Source organism: Eschrichtius robustus, chromosome 16 (assembly GCF_028021215.1).
Source record: "Eschrichtius robustus isolate mEscRob2 chromosome 16, mEscRob2.pri, whole genome shotgun sequence".
NCBI classification, from domain to species: domain Eukaryota; kingdom Metazoa; phylum Chordata; class Mammalia; order Artiodactyla; family Eschrichtiidae; genus Eschrichtius; species Eschrichtius robustus.
The window spans coordinates 30494556-30520323 of NC_090839.1; the positions used below are offsets into that span (position 1 = coordinate 30494556).

Below are 25768 nucleotides of genomic sequence, written 5' to 3' on the forward strand. Positions count from 1 at the left end.
CTTAGTTGCGGCATGTGGGATCTTTAGAGTTGCGGCGTGCGAACTCTTAGTTGCGGCATGTGGGATCTAGTTCCCTGACCAGGGATCGAACCCAGGCCCCTGCATTGGGAACGTGGAGTCTTAGCCACTGGACCATCAGGGAAGTCCCAGGCATGTGTCAGTTTTTTACTCATCAGCACCCACCTACTCCTGCCTCCTGTGCTTGTCAGATGTCTCCTGCCTGGCTTGCTCATTGCTGCTTTTGTCCATCTCTACAGCTGTCTTCTTCTTTTCTTTGGCTTACTGCCTGACTTCCGTGGCAGCTGCTCTGTCATTGCCTGTCTACCGTTCTGCCCCTTCTCCAACCCTTCACCCCCATTCCTTCCCCTGTAGGTACAACATGTACTGTAGTACTGCACTGTTCTCAATGTCCAGAACTAAGTTCATCACCTTCCCTATGGTATGTCTCAAAGCAATCATCCTCCTGCATATAGCATTGAGATTCATCTAAGTCAGGGACCTGGGCCTTCCTTACCTCTGGCATCTCATTGTTAAGTTTTCAGTTCTGCCCCTATACACTTATCAGCCCTGCTCTGAGGTCCTCCTGGTTTATTGGCTAGATTATTTCAGAAAGCTTCAGTCAGCAGCCCTTCTAACCTCAAACCACAGCAGTTGATCCTCTACCCTACTGTCAGTCATTGTTTTAAAATCCAAATTGTTATGGTCAACCTCCCTGTGTTAAAGCCTTTGGTGGTTCCTCAGTGTGTTCAGTGGAAAGTCAAAACTTTTTATTGTGGCCTGACAGGCCCCTTTGTGATCTGTTCGCTGCTTCTTCTAGCCTCATCTCCTGCATTTCCTCCGCATATCCTCACAGACCCCAGTCTTTCATGTCTGCCATTTTCACGTTCACTTAGCAAATGTTTATCGAGGTCCTGCTTGATGCCCTTACCTAGCTCTTTGCCATTCCTGGAACCAGATAGACCTTTCCAAGCTTCAAAGTCCTCTTTGCTTTAAAGACTTTTTCTTGTTTCTGACCCTTCTCCTGGCTAACTGCTCTTTATCCTTCCAAGTTCATCTCAAGCATTACCCCCCCCCTGAAAATTCCATCTGTGGTGTGCAGTTTTACTACCTCGCCTTAGTGTTAATTGACTAACATTATGCCAGGTGATAATTCAGGGTTTGAAATAAATAGCTTATTTGTGCGTCACTGCTGATTAGTGAACTACTTGATGGCAATCTATACCTAGTCCCTATCTAATCTGTCTGTGTAGTCCCATTATCTGGTTGGAGGTTTTTTGTTTTTTGGAATATTTATTTATTTATTTTATTTGTTTATTTTTTTGGCTGCTTGGGTCTTTGTTGCTGCGCGCAGGCTTTCTCTAGTTGTGGCGAGCGGGGGCTACTCTTCGTTGCGGTGTGGAGACTTCTCATTGCAGTGGCTTCTCTTGTTGTGGAGCACGGGCTCTAGGCATGTGGGCTTCAGTAGTTGTGGCTTGCGGGCTCTAGAGCACAGGCTCAGTAGTTGTGGTGCACGAGCTTAGTTGCTCCACGGCATGTGGGATCTTCCCGGGCCAGGACTCGAACCCGTGTCCCCGACATTGGCAAGAGGGAACTTTGGAGTTTTAAAAGCCCTGAGTTTGAATCCTAGTAGGCACTTAATAGGTATGTGGCCTTGGACAAATTCCTTAACCTCTGTGATCTTTATTCATTTGTAGAATGGAAAAACAGTAACTCAAAAGGTGGTTGTGGGGATTAATTGGGTTAAAGTATATAGAATGCCTCATACAAATGCCTAGCATATAGCAGGCAACCAAGGATTATAGTTGTAAAAATAGTTTTTGATCTTAATAATAAATAACATAATGTTGATGAGTGAACAGTTAGCTGAAGGAACTGAACTCTCCATCTAGGTGCCTTTTTCTCAAATCAGAGAACCTGAAAAGCTCTAGAAGAAGGCTCAGGCAGAGCATAACACTCCTAGCTGCCACTTCTTTGTTTCTTCCACATCTGGGAGACATCTTTCAACAGTCTTTAAGCTTTTGAAGGGTCAAACAGTGATATGTGAAGAAAAGTCCGGTAGACCTGGATTTGAATTCTACTTCTACAACTACCAGCTATGTGACCATCTCTCAATTTCTTTATCTTCAAAATGGGAATATGAAGAGTATCTCTCATGTAGAGTTGCTCTGAGATTTAACTGAGATAAAAGGCCAAATATTGAGATAAATTGTACCTGATACTTGATCATATTTTATCAATGTATTGAATATTGAATGCTTAGCTTTGTATAGATGGACTCTTAATGGAAGCTATCACAGCCAGGGTCTATACTCTGGAGAATGTGCAGATTGGCTGAGCTCTCCTTTGCTAGTGGGAACTTCATAATATTAATTCTTTGTAACATATTTTCTTTAGCAGATGTATGCAACATTGTGCTTCCTAGCAAGAGCACCAAGGAAAATGCATTTCAGAGCACCCTCATTATTTCCATTCCTTATCCATAGCAAGTCATAATGTTAGGAGTTGGTCTTCTTATTCTTTATAACTATCTGTATCAGGATTGGGGTTGGTTGCATATATCAGAAAATAGATTTATTTCTTTCTTGTATATATGAAATCTGAAAGTAAGCAGGGCTGGTATGGCAGTTCAACAGTGTCATCAGAGAACTTGGTCTCTTTCTAGCTCTCTATTCTATTATCTTGAAAGTCACTTCAGGGTCCATAATGGCTGCTGGGGCTCTAATCATCACATCTGTATTCTAGATTACAGGAGAGAGAGGACAGGGAAAAAAGACTCCCTACCTCCCTCCCTGTTAAACCACCTTCCTAGAGATCTCATAATATACTTTAGCTTATATCTCCTTGGCCAGAATTTAGTCACTTGTCTACACCTAGCTGAGGAATGGGCGTGTTCTCCTTAGTACTAGCATCCAGTTTTCTTTCTTTCTTCCTCTCCTTGTTCTTAGGTGAGGGTGGCATGTCTCTCCGGACCTCAGGGTCCATTGACAGGGAGTGTACATCTGGGCAAGGAGTGTTTGTCTTTGGCCAGAAGCTCAAAAATTCTTTCTCTACTAGATACTCAATATGCCTGTGATGGTTCCTTCATCTTGGGTGCAGTATATATATTTCAAATAATCTACCCTTGAAATGTGTGTAAGCATGTATAATTGATTGCAATTCAAGAGAGACTCCCTCCCCCACAAGGTACACAGCATGGTAAGTTGTAATAACACCAATATCAGCATCATAGGATTGGGAAGGATTAAGTGAGAGGAAGCATACCAAGTGCTCAGTGCAAACTGGGCTTTGAGATGGGAGGGCAAGTGTGAGTGATTTAACAGCCAATGGACACTGCCCACCATCCATGTCCCCACTGCAGAATTCAGCCTCCACATGATTCCCTGGGGAATGTCTCAGATCTGCTATGCTGAATTTGAATTTTAAGAACATTTAGGAAATGTTCTTAGACACTAAAATATTAGGAAAACAGTAGCTATAATTTTTCAGAACTTCCTTTGTTGTTTGTCCTAAGGCTTTTAAGTATTGCTAATGGCATCTTGGTTTTCCTTTGTTATTTGAATGTTAAACTTTCCTGGTTTATCTCCCTAATGTATGTGCAGTGGAAACAAATTTTTTTAAGTAAGAAATGTTTTTGTAATGAAAAAAGAACTGTATATTAGCCTTTTGTCTGGGTGTGGTAGGGTAGGAGAAAGGATACAGTGTGTATGCCATTGTGTCCAATAAATTAGGGAACTGCCCAGACCTTCATGACTCATCTCCCAAAGCCTCCCTGCTCATTTATTCTATACTCACATAACCAAAGGCTTATTATTCACAGGGTGTTTGAAAAAAATGAAAAATGTATAAGCTTGAGTTTCTTCCATTATTTGGCTTTCCTGGAGTATATAATTCTGTCTTTACTCAGGCCTTTGTTGCCCAATCAAAAATAACGTATAAGGACTTCCTCGTGGCGCAGTGGTTAATAATCCGCCTGCCAGTGCAGGGGACACAGGTTCAAGCCCTGGTCTGGGAAGATCCCATATGTCGTGGAGCAACTAAGCCCGTGCGCCACAACTACCAAGCCTGCGCTCTAGAGCCTGCGAGCCAGAACTACTGAAGCCCGTGTGCCTAGAGCCCGTGCTCCACAACAAAGAGAAGCCACTGCAATGAGAAGCCCGCGCACCGCAAGAGTAGCCCCCACTCACCGCAACTAGAGAAAGCCTGCGCACAGCAATGAAGACCCAACACAGCCAAAAATTAATTAATTAATTAATTAATATTAAAAATGTGTAAGATAGAAGAGGAAATCATATACAGTTAACTCCTACCTAACAAAAGCAAACAGAAAGACTGGTTAAAATGATTGTGGTATATCCATATGATAAAGCACTATGCAGCTATTGGAAAGAAAAGTAGCTGGAAAGTATTGATGTGGAAGATGTCCAGGATTTATTATTTAAGTAAAAATGCAAGCTGTAGACAGCAGATCTACTATCCTGTTTATTTATTTATTTTTTATGTGTAGGTATATAATTTTATAGTATAGAAAATCTCTAAAGGATATGAAAAAGTATTTAGTGATCACTTTTGGGAAATGGGACAGGCAGGAGGTGAATGAGACTTAGATTTTTCTTTATATCCACCTGTTCTGTTTGTATGTCTTGTTGTTGTTGTTGTTTTTTGGCTGCGCCATGCCCAGCTTGCAAGATCTTAGTTCCCTGACCAGGGATTGAACCCGGGCCATGGCAGTGAAAGCACTGAGTCCTAACCACTAGACCACCAGGGAATTCCCTGTTTGTATGTCTTGTAATGAGCATGCTTTATTTATTTATTTTAATAGCTTATAATTTCAGTGAAGGGGAGGAGGACCAATGTCTTTCCTATATCAGAAAAGTAATCTTTTAATAAATAACATTAAAAGATTCCACTCATTTCAGCTAGAAGATGAGTAAGGTCTAAGGATCTAACATAAAAGATGGTAACTATATTTGACAACACTCTATTATATAATTGAAATTTGCTAAGAGATTAGAACTTAAATTTTCTCTTCCCCCAAAAAAGATAAACAGGTGAGGTGATGAATGTATTAATTAACTAGATGGGGGAAATTCTTTCACAACGTATGTGTATATAGAATCACCACAATGTACACTTTAAATATCTTATAATTTTATATGTCAGTTTTACCTTAGTGAAGCTGAAATTTAAAAAAAAAAAAGATTCCATTCACAATGGTAATATAATATAAAAAAACCAGGAAGAAATGAATAGGACAAAAAATACAGTAACACTTTGAACATAAAACCTTGAATAAATGGGCAAAATACTATGTCCCAAGTTTATGCAGTGCAATACCATGAAAATACCAGTTCTCTCAGAACTGATTTTTGTAAGCAGCCTTTTATTCTAAACATTTCAAATGTAGAGAAGAGTTGAGAGAATTTTATATCCACCCAGCTAAATTCTACAATTAACATTTTACTCTACTGTATCTGTCTATCCATCCCCTGTATTCATCAATTCATATTGTTTTTAATGTATTTCAAAGTAAGTTGTGTATATCAGTGTACTTCTTCCCAGTTATTTAAGCATACGTATCATTTACAACATGTGTTTATGGGTGGAATCTTTTTAGAGAGAAAATTTATGTACAGTGAAATGCACAAATCTTAAGTTATCATTCAGTGAGTTCTGAAAAATGCATACACCCACACAACCCATTTCCCTGTCAAGATACAGAGTATTACTGTTGTCCACGAAGTACCCTCATGTTCCTTTTCAGTAAATCCTCCATCTCTTTCCCAGGCAACCATTGTTCTGATTTTTCCACCACAGATTAGTTTTGCTTTTTCCAGAACTTCATCTGTGTGGAGTCATATGTTATGTACTCTTTTGTGTAAGGCTTTTTTCACTCAGCATGATGTTTTTTAGATTCATCCATGTTTTTGTGTGTATCAGTAGTTCTTTCCTTTTTATTACTGAGTAATATTCCATTGTGAGAAAAAAACACTTTCCGTTTATATATTCTGTTAGTGATAGTCACTTGGATTATTTTCAGCTTTTTGTTACAAACATTCTAGTACTAGTCTTTTTTTGGGCATATGTTCTTATTTCTCTTGTGTAAATATATAGAAATGGAATTATTGGGTCATGAAGCTAGGTGTATATTTAGTTTTAAAAGAAGTTGTCAGACAAACTAATTTTTTTTTTTTAATTTTATTTATTTATTTATTTATTTATGGCTGTGCTGGGTCTTCATTTCTGTGCGAGGGTTTTCTCTAGTTGCGGCAAGTGGGGGCCACTCTTCATCGCGGTGCGCGGGCCTCTCACTATCGCGGCCTCTCTTGTTGCGGAGCACAGGCTCCAGACGCGCAGGCTCAGTAATTGTGGCTCACAGGCCTAGTTGCTCTGCGGCATGTGGGATCTTCCCAGACCAGGGCTCGAACCCGTGTCCCCTGCATTGGCAGGCAGATTCTCAACCACTGCGCCACCAGGGAAGCCCAGACAAACTAATTTTTAAAATAAAATAAAAGTATCACAAATAGGTCATCTAAAAATCATGCTGTGACAAGGCAGAACCATTCCTACTATTAGAATTTGTGCACAGGCTTCCTGGCATCGCGCAGACTATAGCTGAAAGGGAGGGCTGGTTTCCTTCTGACGTTTGATAGTACATATTTCCCTCAGATTCAAACTATTTAACTGTTCATCTGTGTCAAGACTAGGCCTTCGTCATAGAACCAGCTTTCAAAATCCTCAATTCAGAGAGAGGTATGGGGAAGAGATAAATTTGGGAGAGTATGGGATGTCAGTAAATCAGATGTGACAGAGAGGTTGAGGGATTTAACAACAAAGAAGTCGTGTGTGTGTGTGTGTGTGTGTGTGTGTGTGTGTGTGTGTGTGTGAGAGAGAGGGAGAGAGACAGACACAGAGAAGGGTGGGGAAGAGAGGAAGAGAAAGGGGGATGGGCGAAGGAGAAAGAAATACCAGTGGGCTTTTCCTCTTGTGAATTTTTAAAAAATTTTATTTATTTATTTATTTATGGCTGCATTGGGTCTTAGTTGCAGCATGCAGGATCTTTCGTTGCATCATGCAGGCTCTTGGTTGCAGTGCACGGGCTTCTCTCTAGTTGCGGTGCATGGGCTCTCTAGTTGTGGCGCATTGGCTCTCTAGTCGTGGTGCACGGGCTTAGTAGTTGGAGTGCATGGGCTTAGTTGCCCCGCGGCATGTGGGATCTTAGTTCCCCAACCAGGGATCGAACCCACATCCCCTGCATTGGAAGGCGGATTCTTAACCACCAGACCACCAGGGAAGTCCCTCCTCTCATGAATTTTGAGTTTTTTGCGAAAGTTATTATTATTGTTTTTTTGGGTGCGTGGGGTCTTCGTTGCTGCACGTGGGCTTCCTCTAGTTGCGGAGAGCAGGGGCTACTCTTTGTTGCAGTGTGCAGGCTTCTCATTGCAGTAGCTTCTCTTGTCACAGAGCACGGGCTCTAGGCATGCGGGCTTCAGTAGTTGTGGCACGTGGCCTCAGTAGTTGTGGCATGTGGGCTCAGTAGTTGTGGCTCGCAGGCTCTAGAGTGCAGGCTCAGTAGTTGTGACGCATGGGCTTAGTTGCTCCGCGGCATGTGGGATCTTCCTGGACCAGGGATGGAGCCCGTGTCCCCTGCACTGGCAGGCGGATTCTTAACCACTGCGCCACCAGGGAAGTCCCACAAAAGTTATTTTTAAGATGGTTCAAAATAGAAAAAAAAGGCTTGTGTGCTGAAATAAAATGATCTCCAAAGAGCCTCATTTTGTTTAACAGCTGCATAGTATTCCATTTTATGAATATGCCATACTTTATTTAAACACGTCCCCCTCTCCCATTGATAAACATTTAGGTTATTTTCAGTCTCTTTCTATTGCAGACTATGTTTCATTGAATAACCTGTATATTGGTCACTTTAAAAGTATGGGTAACACCCACAGCCAACATTGTCCTCAATGGTGAAAAACTGAAACCATTTCCACTAAGATCAGGAACAAGACAAGGTTGCCCACTCTCACCACTATTATTCAACATAGTTTTGGAAGTGTTAGTCACAGCCATCAGAGAAGAAAAAGAAATAAAAGGAATCCAAATCGGCAAAGAAGAAGTAAAGCTGTCACTGTTTGCAGATGACATGATACTATACATAGAGAATCCTAAAGATGCTACCAGAAAACTCCTAGAGCTAATCAATGAATTTGGTAAAGTAGCAGGATACAAAATTAATGCACAGAAATCTCTTGCATTCCTATACACTAATGATGAAAAATCTGAAAGTGAAATTAAGAGAACACTCCCATTTACCATTGCAACAAAAAGAATAAAATATCTAGGAATAAACCTACCTAAGGAGACAAAAGACCTGTATGCAGAAAATTATAAGACACTGATGAAAGAAATTAAAGATGATACAAATAGATGGAGAGATATACCATGTTCTTGCATTGCAAGAATCAACATTGTGAAAATGACTCTACTACCCAAAGCAATCTACAGATTCAATGCAATCCTTATCAAACTATCACTGGCATTTTTCACAGAAGTAGAACAAAAAATTGCACAATTTGTATGGAAACACGAAAGACCCCGAATAGCCAAAGCAATCTTGAGAACGAAAAATGGAGCTGGAGGAATCACGCTCCCTGACTTCAGACTATATTACAAAGCTACAGTAATCAAGACAGTTTGGTACTGGCACAAAAACAGAAATATAGATCAGTGGAACAGGATAGAAAGCCCAGAGATAAACCCACGCACATATGGTCACCTTATCTTTGATAAAGGAGGCAAGCATATACAGTGGAGAAAAGACAGCCCATTCAATAAGTGGTGCTGGGAAAATTGGACAGGTACATGTAAAAGTATGAAATTAGAACACTCCCTAACACCATACACAAAAATAAACTCAAAATGGAGTAAAGACCTAAGTGTAAGGCCAGATACTATCAAACTCTTAGAGGAAAACATAGGCAGAACACTGTATGACATAAATCACAGCAAGATCCTTTTTGACCCAGCTCCTAGAGAAATGGAAATAAAAACACAAATAAACAAATGGGACCTAATGAAACTTAAAAGCTTTTGCACAGCAAAGGAAACCATAAACAAGACCAAAAGACAACCCTCAGAATGGGAGAAAATATTTGCAAATGAAGCAACTGACAAAGGATTAATCTCCAAGATTTACAAGCAGCTCATGCAGCTCAATAACAAAAAAACAAACCACCCAATCCAAAAATGGGCAGAAGACCTAAATAGACATTTCTCCAAAGAAGATATATACAGATTGCCAACAGACACATGAAAGAATGCTCAACATCATTAATCATTAGAGAAATGCAAATCAAAACTACAATGAAAAAAAAAAACAAAACAAACAAAAAAACTACAATGAGATATCATCTCACACCGGTCAGAATGGCCATCATCAAAAAATCTAAAAACAATAAATGCTGGAGAGGGTGTGGAGAAAAGGGAACACTCTTGCACTGTTGGTGGGAATTAAATTGATACAGCCACTATGGAGAACAGTATGGAGGTTCCTTAAAAAACTAAAAATAGAACTACCATACGTCCCAGCAATCCCGCTACTGGGCATATACCCTGAGAAAACCATAATTCAAAAAGAGTCATGTACCAAAATGTTCGTTGCAGCTCTATTTACAATAGCCAGGACATGGTAGCAACCTAAGTGTCCATCATCGGATAAAGAAGATGTGGCACATATATACAATGGAATATTGCTCAGCCATAAAAAGAAACGAACTGGAGGTATTTGTAGTGAGGTGGATGGAGTTAGAGTCTGTCATACAGAGTGAAGTAAGTCAGAAAGAGAAAAACAAATACAGTATGCTAACACATATATATGGAATCTAAGGGGGAAAAAAAGGTCATGAAGAACCTAGTGGCAAGACGGGAATAAAGACACAGACCTACTAGAGAATGGACTTGAGGATATGGGGAGGGGGAGGGGTAAGATGTGACAGGGTGAGAGAGTGTCATGGACATATATACACTATCAAATGTAAAATAGATAGCTAGTGGGAAGCAGCTGCATAGCGCAGGGAGATCAGCTCGGTGATTTGTGACCACCTAGAGGGGTGGGATAGGGAGGGTGGGAGGGAGGGAGATGCAAGAGGGAAGAGATATGGGAACATATGTATATGTATAACTGATTCACTTTGTTATAAAGCAGAAACTAACACACCATTGTAAAGCAATTATACTCCAATAAAGATGTTTAAAAAAAAAAAAAGTATGGGTATATCTGTAAAATTCTCAAGTAGAATTGTGTCAAAGTGTTTGTGCTTTCGTAATTCTGATAAATATTTACAGATCGTATGAGAGTACTTGTTTACACAAACCCTTGCCCCAACGCAGTGTTGTTAAAGTTTTTTTATATTTGCGTATCTGACAGGTGAAAAATGATATCGCAGTATGGCTTTAATTTGGCTTTCTTTGATCATGAGTGACTTTAAGCATTTTTTCTTATATCAGTATTTAAGAGAACTATTTGGTTTTCTGTGAATTGTCTGTTTCATCTCTTGCTCTTTTGCCATCTCTTAATCTGTAGGAGTCCTTTATATATCGAGGAAAATAGACCTTTGTGAATGAGTTGGAAATACTTTTAAAGAGCTCATTCTTTAAAAATATGGAGGTAGCTGTTTTAGTGGAATGGTGGAAAAAGAAGCCAGATTGCCATGGAGACAACTCTTTCTAGAAATTTGGCTGTGAAGTGGAGTAGAGAGAGTGCTAGCTGGAGGACTGATATAGATTAAAAGGAGTTCTTTGAGAAATTCTTAATTGTGTTTAAACGCTGTTATGAAAGGGTGTTAAAGCTAGGAGATGGTGTTAGAGGATCTACAGGACAAGGTTCCTAAGGGACTGAGATTCTTGGGAGGAATTGCAGAGAAGGAAGAAATTTGTAAATAAGGTGACTGGTAGCTAAGGGTGTCCCAGTCTAGTGGTTTCTCTTATCTCTGAAGTGAAGGCAAGGCCAACAGCCAAGGATATGAGAGGAGATGGTTGGAGAGGAGAGGAGGTTCTTTGAAATCACTGGAGCCTTAGAGAGAGAGCTGAGTAGGGAAATATAGAAAGATTGCAGAAAGTGTTCAGAGTTCCATTGAGGCAGAAACAGTGATCTTAACCTTATGGGTTGTTTGATTTTCTTAAGGAGCATTTGGCAGTCCAGGTGTAGGGCTGACAGTTGGATTAGTTCAGGGTTGGGGAATATTTCCCCCATGTAGGTGTAATAGAAGAACAACGTAGCAAAAGAATTTAGGATATTAGCAAGGTAGTGATTGAGCTAACACCAAGTTTTCTTGGTTGAGTAGAGAAGGAAATAAAGACAGAACAGAAATATTGGAAAGAAAATTAGAGGTTCAAGGGACTGAAAGCCTGGGTGAGGTCAAAGTGCAGGTATAGTAGACATAATAGAGTGTGAACTGCAAGGGTAAGGGAGTATGGTTGGAGAGTGGGAAAGTATGATTCAGTATGAGAGCTTTTCCTGGTGCTGACAAAATCTAGAGTGCAGCCATTGTCATGACCGGCCCCAGTGGAGTGGAGGTATAAGGTCATTGGAGTTGAGGAAGTCAGGGAACTCAGAAACTTGTCTGGACGTGAATTGTGGCTGTCATCTGTAAAGATGTTGAAACAAAATCTTCCAGGAGAATATCAGGACTTTGGAATGGGAAGAAAACTGTGAGCCACAATGCAGTGTCTTCAGTGACAAGTGAGTGCCAGGAAATCATAAGGCAAAAAAGCCCTCAAGAACAGGGCGTATTAGAGCAGACTCCAGGAAAAATGGTTTGCATATGGCATCCTAGAGGACTGAGGAAGCCTCAACTGTACTTCCTGACTTTGCAGCTTTGGAATACTTGGAATGAAAGACTTGGAGACTGGAGGAGGGAAAGTAAGCATAGGTGTGGTTGCAGTTTAGTCAGGGTGTCAGAAGTCACAGGAATTTACCTGAGGGTCTTTATATCCTCTGGGAAGAATGAGGCCTTTACGATGGTTTTCCTGGTTGTGGTCCATGGATATACCTTGTTACTGACATGGCTCTTCTTAAATTCTGACACGCCTCTCACTCCCTAGTTATGCATACAAATCCTCTCCAACTTGCCATCCAGTATGCATTTGTTCTTTTCCTTGAATTCTTTCACTTCACTTTCCTCTGCAGTTTCCTTCTTTTAGTTTTGCTTCTTATATTCATGCTTTGTAGTGAAATATATTTTCTTTTTAACTTACTTTTATTGATTATTTTTATTTAGAAAAATATCATGCTCCTTATTTGAAAAATCTTGGAAATAAAATACAATATAAAGAAAATAAAAATCAAAAAATGCTATGCTAAAATGTTTATAGATTTTTCCTTCCAGTCTTACTTTCATGCATATACATTCATATACATACATAAATTTAGTTCAGGTCAAATGGTATATTCAGAGGGGTTTTTTTAGTATTTATTTACTTATTTTTTTATTATTTATTTGGTTGTGCCAGGTCTTAGTAGCAGCTCTCGGGCTCCTTAGTTGCAGCTCTTGGGCTCCTTAGATGCAGCTCTCGGGCTCCTTAGTTGTGGTGTGTGAACTCAGTTGCAGCATGCATGTGAGATCTAGTTCCCTGACCAGGGATCAAACCTAGGCATTCGGAGCACAGAGTCTTAACCACTGCACCACCAGGGAAGTCCCTATATTCAATTTTGATCTGACAGGTTTTTTTAAGCTTAAAAATGATGGGCTTGTTCCATTTTCTTAAATTCTTCGAATGTAGCATATCGAATAGCAACAATTATTGTCTTGAATAGCAGCGTAATACTACTGACTTTTCCCTATTTTCCCTATTTTTGGGTATTTGGATTGTTTGTATTTTTCCACTTAATGAATAGCTCCATATCATTTTAATCTGAGTTTCAGATTATTTATATATACTCAAGAACAGAACCTTGGAAATGGGTCAGAAAACAATGTGGGCACCTTTAAGATTCTTGTATAATCTTTCTGGAAAGGAGTTTGTTATTATAGGCTAATTGGTATTCCCATCAGTAGTTTGAGTTCTATTTTGAGTACCAAGGAGCACAATTGCTTGGGTCATATGGTAAGAGTATGTTTAGTTTTGTAAGAAACCACCAAACTGCCTTCCAAAGTGGCTACACCATTTTGCATTCCCACAATGAATGAGAGTTTCTCCTGCTCCGCAGAAGCACCGGGATTTGATGTTGTCAGTGTTTTGGATTTTGGGCATTCTGATAAGTGTGTAGTGGTGTCTCATTGTTTTAATTTGCAATTCCCTAATGACATATGTTGCTGAACATCTTTTCATATGCTTTTTTGCCATTTGTGTATCTTCTTTGGTGAGGTGTCTGTTCAGGTCTGTTTTTTAATTGGGTTGATAGTTTTTTTATTGTTGAATTTTAAGAGGTCTTTATTTTGGATAGCAGTCCTTTACCTGATGTGTGTTTGGCAAATATTTTCTCGCAGTCTGTGGCTTGTCTTCTCATTCTCTTGACATTGTCTTTTGCAGAGCAGAAGTTTTTAATTTTGATGAAGTGCAGCTTATTGATTATTTTTCTATGGCTCTGCCTTTGGTGTTGTATCTTAAAAGTCATTGCTAAACCCAAGGTCATGTAGTTTTCTCCTATGTTATCTTCCAGGAGTCTTTTGCATTTACATCTAGGTCTGTGATTCATTTTGAGTTAATTTTTGTGAAGAGTATAAGGTCTGTGTCTAGATTTTTTTTTTTTTGTATATGTATGCCGAGCTATTCCAGCACCATTTTTTTGAAAAGACTATCTTTGCTCCATTTTATTGCCTTTGCTCCTTTGTAAAAGATCCATTGACTATATTTATGTGGGTCTATATCTGGATTCTGTCTCGTGTTCCATTGGTCTATTTGTCTGTTCTTTCACCAATACCACACTGCCTTGATTACTATTTGCTTTTTTATATTACTATTTGCTTTTACAATAACCCTCCAACTTTGCTCTCTCTGCTTAGCTAGTATTGAGCTAGCTATTCTCAGTCTTTTGCATCTCTATATAAACTTAACCAGTTGTTGATATCCACAAAATAGCTTGGTAGGATTTTGATTGAGATTGCACTGAATCTATAAACCAAGTTGGGAAGAACTGACGTCTTGACAATATTGAGTCCTCCTATCCATGAACATTGTTTATGATTGATTTCTTTTATATTTTGTAGCTTTTATTTTTTTCTATTGTCAGATATTCCATTTTTACCTTTGTGATTTATTCCTTTGTGATTTCTTACATTGCATTTATGTTTAGAAAATCCTTCCTCACTCTGAGCTCACATTTTCATTTATTCCCTCTTAAAATGTGTTTGTAAGCATTTAATTTTTCAGCCCATCTGGATCTTATTTTGATATATGGAATGAGGTGATGGTCTAACCCCCTCCCCGCAAATACATTGTTATTTTTCCTAAAACCATGTCCTATTGGTTTATCAAGAATAGACATGGATACATACATAATAATCAGCCTTCCAATCTGTTTTCTAACCCTTATGGAGGGAATTGTATGCTTTCCCAATTTTGGATAATGGTCGGGGGGAAGAGTGGGGAACTGGTCAAATCTTGCATGGCTGTACCTTGGGAAAGCCACTGGCTGAACCCAAATTCCCTGCTAGGCATGGTTACTGGTACCAGAGGCAAACTCCTGAGATGTGCATAAACCACCTGCATTTCTCCATGCTCCCTCAGAGATTGTCATGTGCCACTTGGAGAGGCATGTTCTGATTCCCTTGGAGAGTCACTACCATATTAAATTACCTCTAGGCTGTGAGTCTTATGAAAATGGGACCTCTGAGTGTATTGCTCCCTAATTGTTTCCCTAGTACCTAGCTTAGTAAAGGGCATAGACATCTGAATGGATGAATGAGCCACTACTACCAATGGGAATGTGCCACAGCCCTCTGATATGGTTTGAAGTGAAATAAAAGGTTGAGAACAGCTGTATAATGTCTGCTTTGGAGGGCAGTACGTTCATGCAGTCAACCTACCTTCTCCATACTTCTCATTCTGAAGACACTAAAGCTGCACATAGCAATTAACTGGGAAGCTTTTAAACGGATTGCTACCTGCCTCTCACCCCCAGAGATGTAGTCTGGCACAGGGATTTTTTTTTTTTGTTAAGTTCTTTGAGTGATTCTAAAGTACAGCCAAGGTGGAGAACCACTGCTCTTACTTATAGTTGTGTAAAGATTCAATTAAGTAGCCAGATTCCTGGGGAATTGTGCTTACCAGACTCCCAAAAGATCATTGGTCCTGTGTGTGCACTTTAATAGCTAGGAAGAGTTTGCCCAAAATACTCCTTTGGTGAGTAGTTTGGACATAGTTACAGTATAATGGGACCCTATCTAAAATGGCTCTCTATTTTCCAGGTCAACATGGATTCCTGGTTCCTTCTTGTTCTGCTTGTCAGTGGTCTGATACATGTTGGTGCCAACAACACTACCATAGGTAAAGTGCCATTTGATAAGACTGGTATTTGGAATAGAATTTTGGTTTTATGTTTAATGACCCAAATTTGAAGCCCTCGGTGGTACTGAAGAAAGAAAAAATATTAAAGTTTTACTTAAAAGTGATAGTAGGGCTTCCCTGGGGGCGCAGTTGTTGTGTGCCAATGCAGGGCACACGGGTTCGAGCCCTGGTCTGGGAAGATCCCACATGCCGCGGAGCAACTAGGCCCGTGAGCCACAATTACTGAGCCTGCGCATCTGGAGCCTGTGCTCCGCAACGAGAGGCCACGATAATGAGAGGCCCACGCACCGCAATGAAGAGTGACCCCCACTTGCCACAACTAGAGAAAGCCCTCGCACAGAAACGAAGACCCAACACAGCCATAAATAAATAAATAAATAAAAATTTTTTTTAAAAAAGTGATAGTAAAATGTCTTTGCACATCTCTGGGTTATAGTGTATGCTATGCTCAGCAGTGTTCTATATACCATATACTACTTTAAATAAAGAGATTATGTATTCATTCCTGAAAAGTTAAAAAAAAGAAAAGAAAACGGTTGCTATTTAAGACTCATATATTGATTCTGAGGAACTAAGTAAAGAATCCAGTTTCTCCCTCCATTAGACAGTAATCCTTTGGAAGTGAGGGAAGGATTCAGCATTAAAAGAAGAGTATGTGCTACTTGGCATATACCCAGAGAAAACTGTAATTCAAAAAGATACATGCACCCCTATGTTCATAGCTGCACTGTGCACAATAGCAAGAACATGGAAACAACCTAAATGTCGATCAACGGATAAAGATGTGGTACATATATACAATGGAATACTACTCAGCCATAAAAAAGAATGGAAAAAAAAGAACGAATAATGCCATTTGTAGCTACATGGATACAACTAGAGATTATCATACTAAGTGAAGTAAGAAAGACAGATCCCATATGATACCATTTATATGTGGAATCTAAAATATGGCACAAATGAACCTATCTACAAAACAGAAATAGAGTCACAGACATAGAGAACAGACTTGTGGTTCCAAGGGGGAGAGGGGGAGGGAGAGGGATGGACTGGGAGTTTGAGGTTGGTAGACGCAAACTATTACATTTAGAATGGATAAAGAACAGGGTCCTACTATATAGCACAGGGAGCTATATCCAATCTCCTGGGACAAACAATAATGGAAAAGAATATTAAAAAAGAATGTATATATATGTATAACTGAGTCACTTTGCTATACAGCAGAGATTGACACAACATTGTAAATCAATTATACTTCAATTTTTTAAAAAAGATAATAAAGTAAAAGAGTGTGAGTGTGTGTGTGTGTGTGTACGTGTGTGTGTGTATCTGCTCATTGGTCTCCAAGTGTTTGAGAGTGTAGTAAGGGCTTGCTGCTTTGTGCCTCATACTGTTGAGCTCTCAGATTCTTTGTGTGATGTTTTCTTGTTTTTTCGTGTTTGTAGTTTCACCTTCAGTAGGCGTTACAAGATCTACTAAAGCATCTACAGCAGAATCACTTAAAGAAGAGACCAAAACTTCAAATCCTACTTCTTCGGTAACTTCTCCTTCCTTGGCACCAACATTCAGCCCAAGCCTAACTCTGGGACCCACCTATGTAACCACTGTCAATTCTTCAGACTCTGACAATGGGACCACAAGAACAGTAAGCACCAATTCTGTAGTCACTGCAGTTTCACCAAATGGAACATGGCTTCCAGATAACCAGTTCACAGATACCAGAACAGAACCTTGGGAGGGGAATGCCAGCACTGCAGCAACCACTCCAGAAACCTTTCCTCCTTCAGGTACTAGAGGTGGTTTCTATTTGTTCTTTCTTTTCCTGTTTGAGTTTGTTCACCCTTTTATTATTCTTGTTTGTGTTTTCTAGCCGTAAAATTTCTTGCAATAAGTAAAATCGCCCAAGCACAAAGTAACGAAACCTAGATATAGGGGATTCTCAGGAATATCTGGTTAACACAGAGTTAAGAAGAAAGAAGATAGGGGACTTCTCCCGTGGTCCAGTGGTTAAGACTCTGCACTTCCAATGCAGGGGGCCCAGGTTCGATCCCTGGTCAGGGAACTGAGATCCTGGGTGCCATGTGGCCAAAAAAAAATAAAAGGAGGTAAGAAGATAGATTCTGGAGGTTATCCTGCTTTGCATGGGATCCTGGTTAGACTGGGGAGACTTAATCATGTTTAATGGTAGAGAAGAAGGTTGAAAATATAAGAGAAAGAGGAGAGCTAATTGATGATGCGAGAGACTGAAGATGAAAGGATAGTGAAACTGAGTAATAGTATTAGCCTTGAAAAGGAAGGGATCCATGGAGACCATGGGAAGGAGAAGGGGTCTGGGTGTCTATAACAATTAGATAAGAGTGGAAGGCCTGTGGCCAGGAGTAGAGTTAGGAAGAGGAATTCAGGGAAACAGTTAAGTTACACTGCCAGTTTGTTCAGGGCCTCAGCCCAGCCCACTTCTTTTCTTGAATCAATCACTGGTTGAAGTGGAAGTGGCTTTGAAGATAGAATCAGAGACCTGAATCTGAGACCAGGTGGGGTAGGGCAAATTTCCGAGGACTGGAGGGGGTCCCTCAAAGGGCTTCTGTGAGTAGTAAAGGAAATAATTGTTCCCTGACAGCTATATAATTGTCATTCCTTTTCTAGCACAAATCACTGTTACTCTTCTTTGGTCTTATCCCCTTGGCTCATATTTTTTCCTTGTTAGAAGGTGAGTGCCCCAGGTGGAATCACATATGGCTCCTGGGGGGCATATTTACTGAATTGAATCTCATTTGTTGATGACATCTTTTAGCTACACCTTACAACTCAGACCCTGCACCTGCCAGCTTTAATCCCATATTTTCTACTATAAAGGTTATGCAGCATTTGCAGTTAAGAGCACAATCTGCTGAGCCACACGACTTGATTTTGAATCCTAACTCTGCCATACACTAGCTGTGTGACAATAGGCAAGTCTATTTAACCTCTTTACCTCAGTTTCTTCATCAGTATTATAAGAATGAATGATGATGATAGTACTTACCTCATAAAGGAGCTGTTAGGATTAAACAAGTTAATATGGGTAAAACATTTATAATGGGGCCTACATATGGTAAGCACTAATTTTAAGTGTTAGGCATCGTACTACGAGTTTTACAGAAGTAATTCCTGTGAAGTATCCTATGGATCCTATTAAGTAGGTTCTATTTTATGTTTTATAGGTGAAGGAGTTTTACAGTGTTTTTCAAAGCACAGGTCATGATCGATTCTTGAAATCAGTTTAGTGAGCCACCACAAATTTGTGTGTGTGTGGATGGTCCTCTTCCATTTTTATTCTTTTCATGTTACATATATTATTTTGTAAAACTTTTGTTTCAGCTATACACAAACACATACTGAGTAATGGTGTAAAAATGTATTTCTTTCTGTAAATTATGGCCATTGCTTAGAGAGGAAAAGCAAAATAACTTGTATAAGCTGAAGTAGTAAATGGAAAAGGTGAGACTGTCACTGACTGTCTTCACAGCCTATGTTCTTCTATTCTGTACTGTCTTTCATTTAACAATTCTGTGAGATGACCAGGAGTAATTATCTCTTTTTAGTAGTTGCTTGATGTAAGACCTTAGAGGTTAAATAATTTGCCTTAGATCTGAAGGCTGTCAAGGAGCAAGTAAGACCTATTTCTCACTGCTGTTAGGGAACCGAGTTTTATATAATCCGCTGTAGGTCCAAATTATGCCATAGCTGAGAAACCAGTTACTATACAGTTAACACATTTCATGTCTCAGAGGAGGCTGAGACTGCCTTTCACTGGTGGCTCTTATTCAAGATCAGTAAAAGGAAAACTTTATGGTACATCAGGTGTTACAGCCTGAAACCCCACATCTGCCGTGTCACCACCATTTTATCAATCCTTCCATAATTGTTACATTGTAACTTTTGGTAAAATCAGTATTTGAGGGGCTTCCCTGATGGCGCAGTGGTTAAGAATCCGCCTGCCAATGCAGGGGACACGGGTTCGAGCCCTGGTCCAGGAAGATCCCACATGCCTCGGAGCAACTAAGCCCGTGCGCCACAACTACTGAGCCTGAGCTCTAGAGCCCGCAAGCCACAACTACTGAGCCCACATGCCACAACTACTGAAGCCCGCACACCTAGAGCCCGTGCTCTGCAACAAGAGAAGCCACAACAATGAGAAGCCTGTGCACCACAACGAGGAGTATCGCCCACTCACCGCAACTAAAGAAAGCTCGTGCGCAGCAACGAAGACCCAACACAGCCATAAATAAATAAATAAATAAATTTAAAAAAAATCAGTATTTGATGTTTTATATTACTATGACTATGTAATACTATTCCATGCTGAGCTGTGATGTGATTATTTTTTCTTTCTTGTACAATTTTTTCTGGATTTAATAATTACCTTTTATTTTTTGCTATTGGAAGCCACTTCTTCCCAGACTTTCCATAGCCTTGTAATACAGTTAGTTTTCCACAAAGTCAGACCTATTAGATAATCTGTTTATTTCTTTTTTACCTAGAGATCGTCCTCCTGAGTCCTCCATTGTCATTGTCTTATTGAAGCCTAGGTTTTTGGTTTTTTTTTTTTTTTGAAGCCTAGGTTTTTTCTGATCACTAGGGCTGCTACTCAAGTGTCAGCCTGGGATTTCCCTTCTCTATCATTCTGGGAATTTCCTTTGCTGCTTCCTGGCTTCCATATTGTCTTCTTTCATGGATTACCCCATCACTTGGTAGAACATATCCTCCAGTAGCTTCCTGAGAACGGGGTCCATGGGAGGTAAATTGCATGAGGAATTACATGTCTAAAAATACCTTTAGGGATGTGTATAGAATTTGAGGAGATATTTTTTTTCCCTAGAATTTTTAAAGCATTGTCCTAACTGACTTCTAATTCCCAGGCTTGGAGAATTCTACTGCTATCCTGATTCCTAATTGTTTGTGTGTCTTTAAAGATCTTCTCTTCATCATTGGTGCCCTGAAATCTCATAGAAATGGGTCTTGATCTAGGTCTTTTTCTTTCATTAATTATTTTGGGATAGGAGCTTTGGAGCTTTCGTCCTTCAGTTCTGGAAATTTTTCTTGTATTGGTTCAAAAATGTTCTTCCCTCTTCCATTTTCTCTGTTCTGTTCGTCTAAAATCCTTATTATTTGAATATTGGACATATCCTGAATTAATTCTTTAATCTTAATTTTTCTTTCCTATTGACCTTTGCTTTGAGTTTGTTTTTCACTTTTCTAAAATAGCAAGTGTGTGTATATATACACACACACACACACACATACATACCTTTTTTCTTCCATTTATAACACAGATAATAAATGTACTGTGTACGTTTCTACACATTACTTTTTTCAGTTAGCCTATCATACTTTTTCTGTATTATAGTAAGGGGCTACCTCATTGTATGGCTTTACCTTGATGTATTTATCCAGTCTGCCCTATTAGCCAATGTTAAGGTTGGGTTTTTTTTTTAATTAATTAATTAATCTATTTATTTATTTTGGGCTGCGTTGGGTCTTCGTTGCTGCGTGCGGGCTTTCTCTAGTTGCCGTGAGCAGGGGCTACTCTTCATTGTGGTGCACGGGCTTCTCATTGCGGTGGTTTCTCTTGTTGCGGAGCATGGGCTGTAGGCGCACGGGCTTTAGTAGTTGTGGCTCGTGGGCTTTAGAGCACAGGCTCAGTAGTTGTGGCGCACAGGCTTAGTTGCTCCGTGGCATGGGGGATCTTCCCGGACGAGGGATCGAACCCGTGTCCCCTGCATTGGCAGGTGGATTCTTAACCACTGCGCCACCAGGGAAGTCCCCCCACTGTTTTAATGACTGTAACTTTATAAAATACTTAATGTCTGATAAGATGAGTCATCCCTTGTTAATCTTATTTTTCAGAATTTTGCTAGCAATTCTTGATTATTTTTCTTCAAAAGTGTTATATAATCAACTTGTATAGCTGGAAAAAAGTTTTTATAGATCATGTTAAGTTTATAGATTAACAGGGACAATTGATATTTTTAATTCTTCCTATCCAAGAATGCTGCGTATTCCATTTGCTAAAGTCTTTTATTTTGTATTTCTTGGAAGTGTTTTAAAATTTTCACCACTCGTGTTGCACGTGTTTTGTTCAGCTTATTTCTACATATTTCAAAGGTTTTTCTTTTTGTTTTGTTGTTTTTGTTTTTTGTTAGTATAGGTGGAATATGGTATCTTCTAACTGGTTGCTGTTGGGGCTATGAAACCTATTTTTTTTTAATTGAGATACAATTGACATATAATACTGTTTTAGTTTTAGCTGTACAACATAAGGCCATTGATTTTTGTACATACACTATATTTTATACTGATCATCTTAATTAATTTCCTTTGTGTTTGACATAATTTTCTTCAATTATCATAAGTTTTCAAATCATCTCATCTGCAAATATCTCTTTTTAAATTTCCAAATTTTTAGATCTCTTTTCTTCTGTTTAAATGAATTGGTGAATACCTCTAGAACAAAGTTAGGAAATAATAGTAAAAGTAGATAGCCTTGTTTTGTACTTGACTCTAAGGAGGGTGATCTCAGTTGTTTTTCATTAAACATGGTGTTGACTCTTGCGTTGAGATAAACATATTTATCGTGTTCAGGATTTATTGACTCATTCCTGTTTTAAAGAGTATTTATGTCAAGAAGCGGTGTTAAATTTTGCCAGTTGCCAGCTCAGCATCAATGAGCAAGATCTGTATGGGTTTTTTTCTTTTTTTATCATATGCTTTGGTGAATCATATTAATTGATTTTCTAATTTTGAACTATTTACATTCCAGCAAAAATAGCTCCACTTGGTCTTGTATTTTTCTTGAATGAGCTGTCTTGCAATTTATTTGATATTATTTTATTTCGAATTTTTTCATTGATATTTTAAGTTATTTCTTTTTTTGTTAAAGATTTAATTTTTTATTTATTTTTGGCTGCGTTGGGTCTTTGTTGATGCACGTGGGCCTTCTCTAGTTGTGGGGAGCAGGGGCTGCTCTTCGTTGCAGTGCATGGGCTTCTTCTCGTGGTGGCTTCTCTTGATGCGGAGCACAGGCTCTAGGTGTGCGAGCTTCAGTAGTTGTGGCATGTGGGCTATAGAGCTCAGGCTCAGTAGTTGTGGTGCGCGGGCTTAGTTGCTCCACATCATGCGGGATCTTCCCGAACCAGGGATCGAACCCGTGTCCCCTGCATTGGCAGGTGGATTCTTATCCACTGCACCACCAGGGAAGTCCCTCTAAGTTATTTCTAAATGAGATTGGTATATGTGTTTCCTTTGTGTGTATGCTATTTTTGATAAGTTTTGTTTGTCAGTGTTTTGTTTTGCTTCATAGAAAGAATTGAAGTTTACCTAGAAAATTTTGCATTTCATTTAGATTTTCAAAATTATTCAAATAGATTTGAGGAAAAGTCATCCCTTAGGGTTAATTTCTTACATAGCTGTGACTATTTCTTATTTTATATATTTAAGTCCTTTTTGCTATTTAGGTTGACTAACCATTTATCTATTTCATGGTTTGTTGCTTTTTTCTTCTAAAGAACCTGCTATTGTATATTTATTAGTTCTGTCATTTTTCAGTTTTTTATTTCATTAATTTCTTTTATTCTTATTTTTTCTGCTTTTCTTAGATTTATTTTGTGCTTTTTCTATCTTCCTGGATTGAATGCTTCATTTGTTTATTTTTATTCTTAATTAATATGTATTTAATGCTATGAATTTTTTATAAGCACAGCTTTAGGCATATCCTATAAGTGTTCCTGTAGGTAGTTATATTAGTTAGGGAGTGGTCTAAGCTACTCTGACAAAGACATACCAAAATTCATTGACCACTTAAGTCACTTAAGACACAGACGTGTCTTTCTCTCCCCTTTCACATTCCAGAAGTAGACAGGGGGGCTTTGCCTCATCAGAGACCAAATTCCTTTTTTCTTGTGCCTCTGGTCCTGACAGTTGCCCTCATCTGCTTGGTCAAGAGATGGCTCTCATCACTGGGTTCTGGTTCCAGCCCCTGGGAAGGAGCAACAGAGGAAATAGTTACAAACAATTTATTTTCCAAAGGGTGTGAGCCAGAAGTTACTCTCATTGCTTTTGTTCACATCACACTGACTGGAATTCTTCATATGATTGCACCTAGAGTCTCAGAAATGTAGTCTCTAAATGGACAGGTTTGTGCTCAGCTAAAAGTGGGGGATGTTCTGTACTAAAGGCAAGAAGAGGAAGAGACTGATATTGGGGGAGCGTCGGTAGATTCTGCCGCAAGTGTGATTTGTTATTTGTTTAGGCATTTTGCAGTTCGGTTTTGATTTTAATTTTCAAGTGTTTTCTTACTTTGTTAATTTCTAGTTTTATTGCATCATGATAAAAGATATTGTCTGTACTGTTTCTACTATGAGGAATTTATAAGGGCTTGTGGATATTTCATAAGCCTTTGAAAAGGTTTTTTCTGTTAGTATACAGAGTTTGGTCTATCCCATTTAGATTTTATTATCTATTATCATTTAGGTCTTTTATATTTTTAACTTAATTTTGCCCTGTTGCATTTTAATGGCTTAAAAAGACATAAAGACCTCAAGTACCATTGTGTTTATATTTCTCTTGGCATTCTTGTATTTTTTATGAATGTTGACGCTGCATTGTTTTTGTACTCAGGGAGAAGGACAAACCATCGATAAAAGTTTAGTGAATCTGGGCAGTCTTATTTCCCAGTTGTTGGAGGGTGCCTCATTGTAGCTCCAACATACACAAAGGGAAAAGTATCCATATTCCTAGAGCTTATTTTGTTTTACATTAGATTGAATAATAATGTTTGTCTTTAATCTGAGTGAATGTTTCTATTTTTTTTACTTATTACACAGGTAATTCTGACTCCAAGGACAGAAGAGGTGAGCCATTCACCTTATGTTTCTTGTCCTTTTTACAGTGTACAATATTTGTTGCGTTTCCTCTGCTCAGTCTGTGGTAACCTTGTGCATCTCTGACTGTTACATGTTTATTTTTCCTTAAGTTGTTTCCATATTAACCTCATGGAGAAGAGTAACAGAAATAAGTATTCATTACGTTTTTAAATGTAGATGTTGTTTTTTCCCCTAGTCTATAAAATGTTGACCTCTTGTCACTTTATATGGACTTTGTGGATTTTCAGCCCTCATGTGTAACGTCCCTATGACTGGAGATGTTATGTCAGTGGTCTAAGCAGGACTGCAGAATCCCTGTTCACCAGAGAATAGAATACATGGGTACTCTTGTAGAAGTGGCATATTTCTCTTAGGACAACAGTAAGGCTACCATCAAAGAGCATAAGATAGATTATCCAATGGTCTAAGAAATGATCATTGCATTTAAATTTGGAAAATGTTAATCTGTGAAGCAATTTTTCTCATCTTGATTTCCTATTTTATCAAATCAGGCTTCTTGTGTTTTGTTTTGTTTTGTTTTTTTCTGATTCCATTATTTAACCATGCACAATTTTTCCTGCATAAGTAATGGAACACTTGAAGGCTTATGAAGTCCCATTAAGTAGGGAGCATTTGAATCAGAAAAGTACATACTCTGTACAGCAACTATAATTTAAGAAAGGAAAGAAAAGTAGATACTATAACCCAAAGTGTTGCCCATCTGCCACTGTGTTTGGTGAGGAACAGTGAGGTGTTATCATACTGTGTACAGATTTCCCTTGATTTTCCAGCTCTCGCTTTCTTAAACTCAAGAACTAGATTTGATTACTGTAGTGCCCTTGCTATTCACTTTGACTAACCAGATTCTCACTATCAAATGTAGAACTTAATAGATTTATGTTGCAATAGATACTTATATTTGCTCCCTAAAACTGCTCTTTTAACCAATCTTATAATAAAATCAGAAGTCAAAGTGGTAGCCTTCAAAATTAAACATAAGATCTCTGATTCCTTCCTCTACTTAGTGTGTATTTTCTTACTCTTCAGCCTTTTTCTTGCCCCAGATATTATCCCTGTTTTACCTAGCTGACGAATATAGATGTGAGTAGTTTCAGTATTATGATTAAAAAGAAATAAATTACCTTAATTATCTAGATTATTGCTAATTGTGACATACTAATATAATAAATCTTTTTAAGTTTAAAAAATAATTTTGTATAATTGCCTTTGACCAAACAGGAAAATGAAGAGGCATACACAGTCTCAGCCCCATATGTAATGATGATTTTACCAGAGCATATCCTTAGAAGTATTGCTATAAATTTTGATATCACATTCTAATTTTAAAGCCAAGTGCTTTT

The 25768-nt window shown here is 38.8% G+C and overlaps 1 protein-coding gene across 3 annotated transcripts in view; it reads left to right on the forward strand.

Annotated features, from left to right (window-relative positions):
* PTPRA (protein tyrosine phosphatase receptor type A) overlaps positions 1-25768 on the forward strand; it is a 184988-nt gene that overhangs the window by 99321 nt on the left and 59899 nt on the right. For 2 of the 3 annotated variants that reach the window (XM_068565366.1, XM_068565365.1), the window contains 3 exons: positions 15408-15486; positions 16953-17294; positions 24369-24395. In XM_068565366.1, the coding sequence (XP_068421467.1) occupies positions 15414-15486; positions 16953-17294; positions 24369-24395 (442 nt within the window). In that variant the 5' untranslated portion in view covers positions 15408-15413. The remainder of the gene's footprint in view (positions 1-15407; positions 15487-16952; positions 17295-24368; positions 24396-25768) is intronic. The other variant, XM_068565367.1, reaches the window with a different exon arrangement.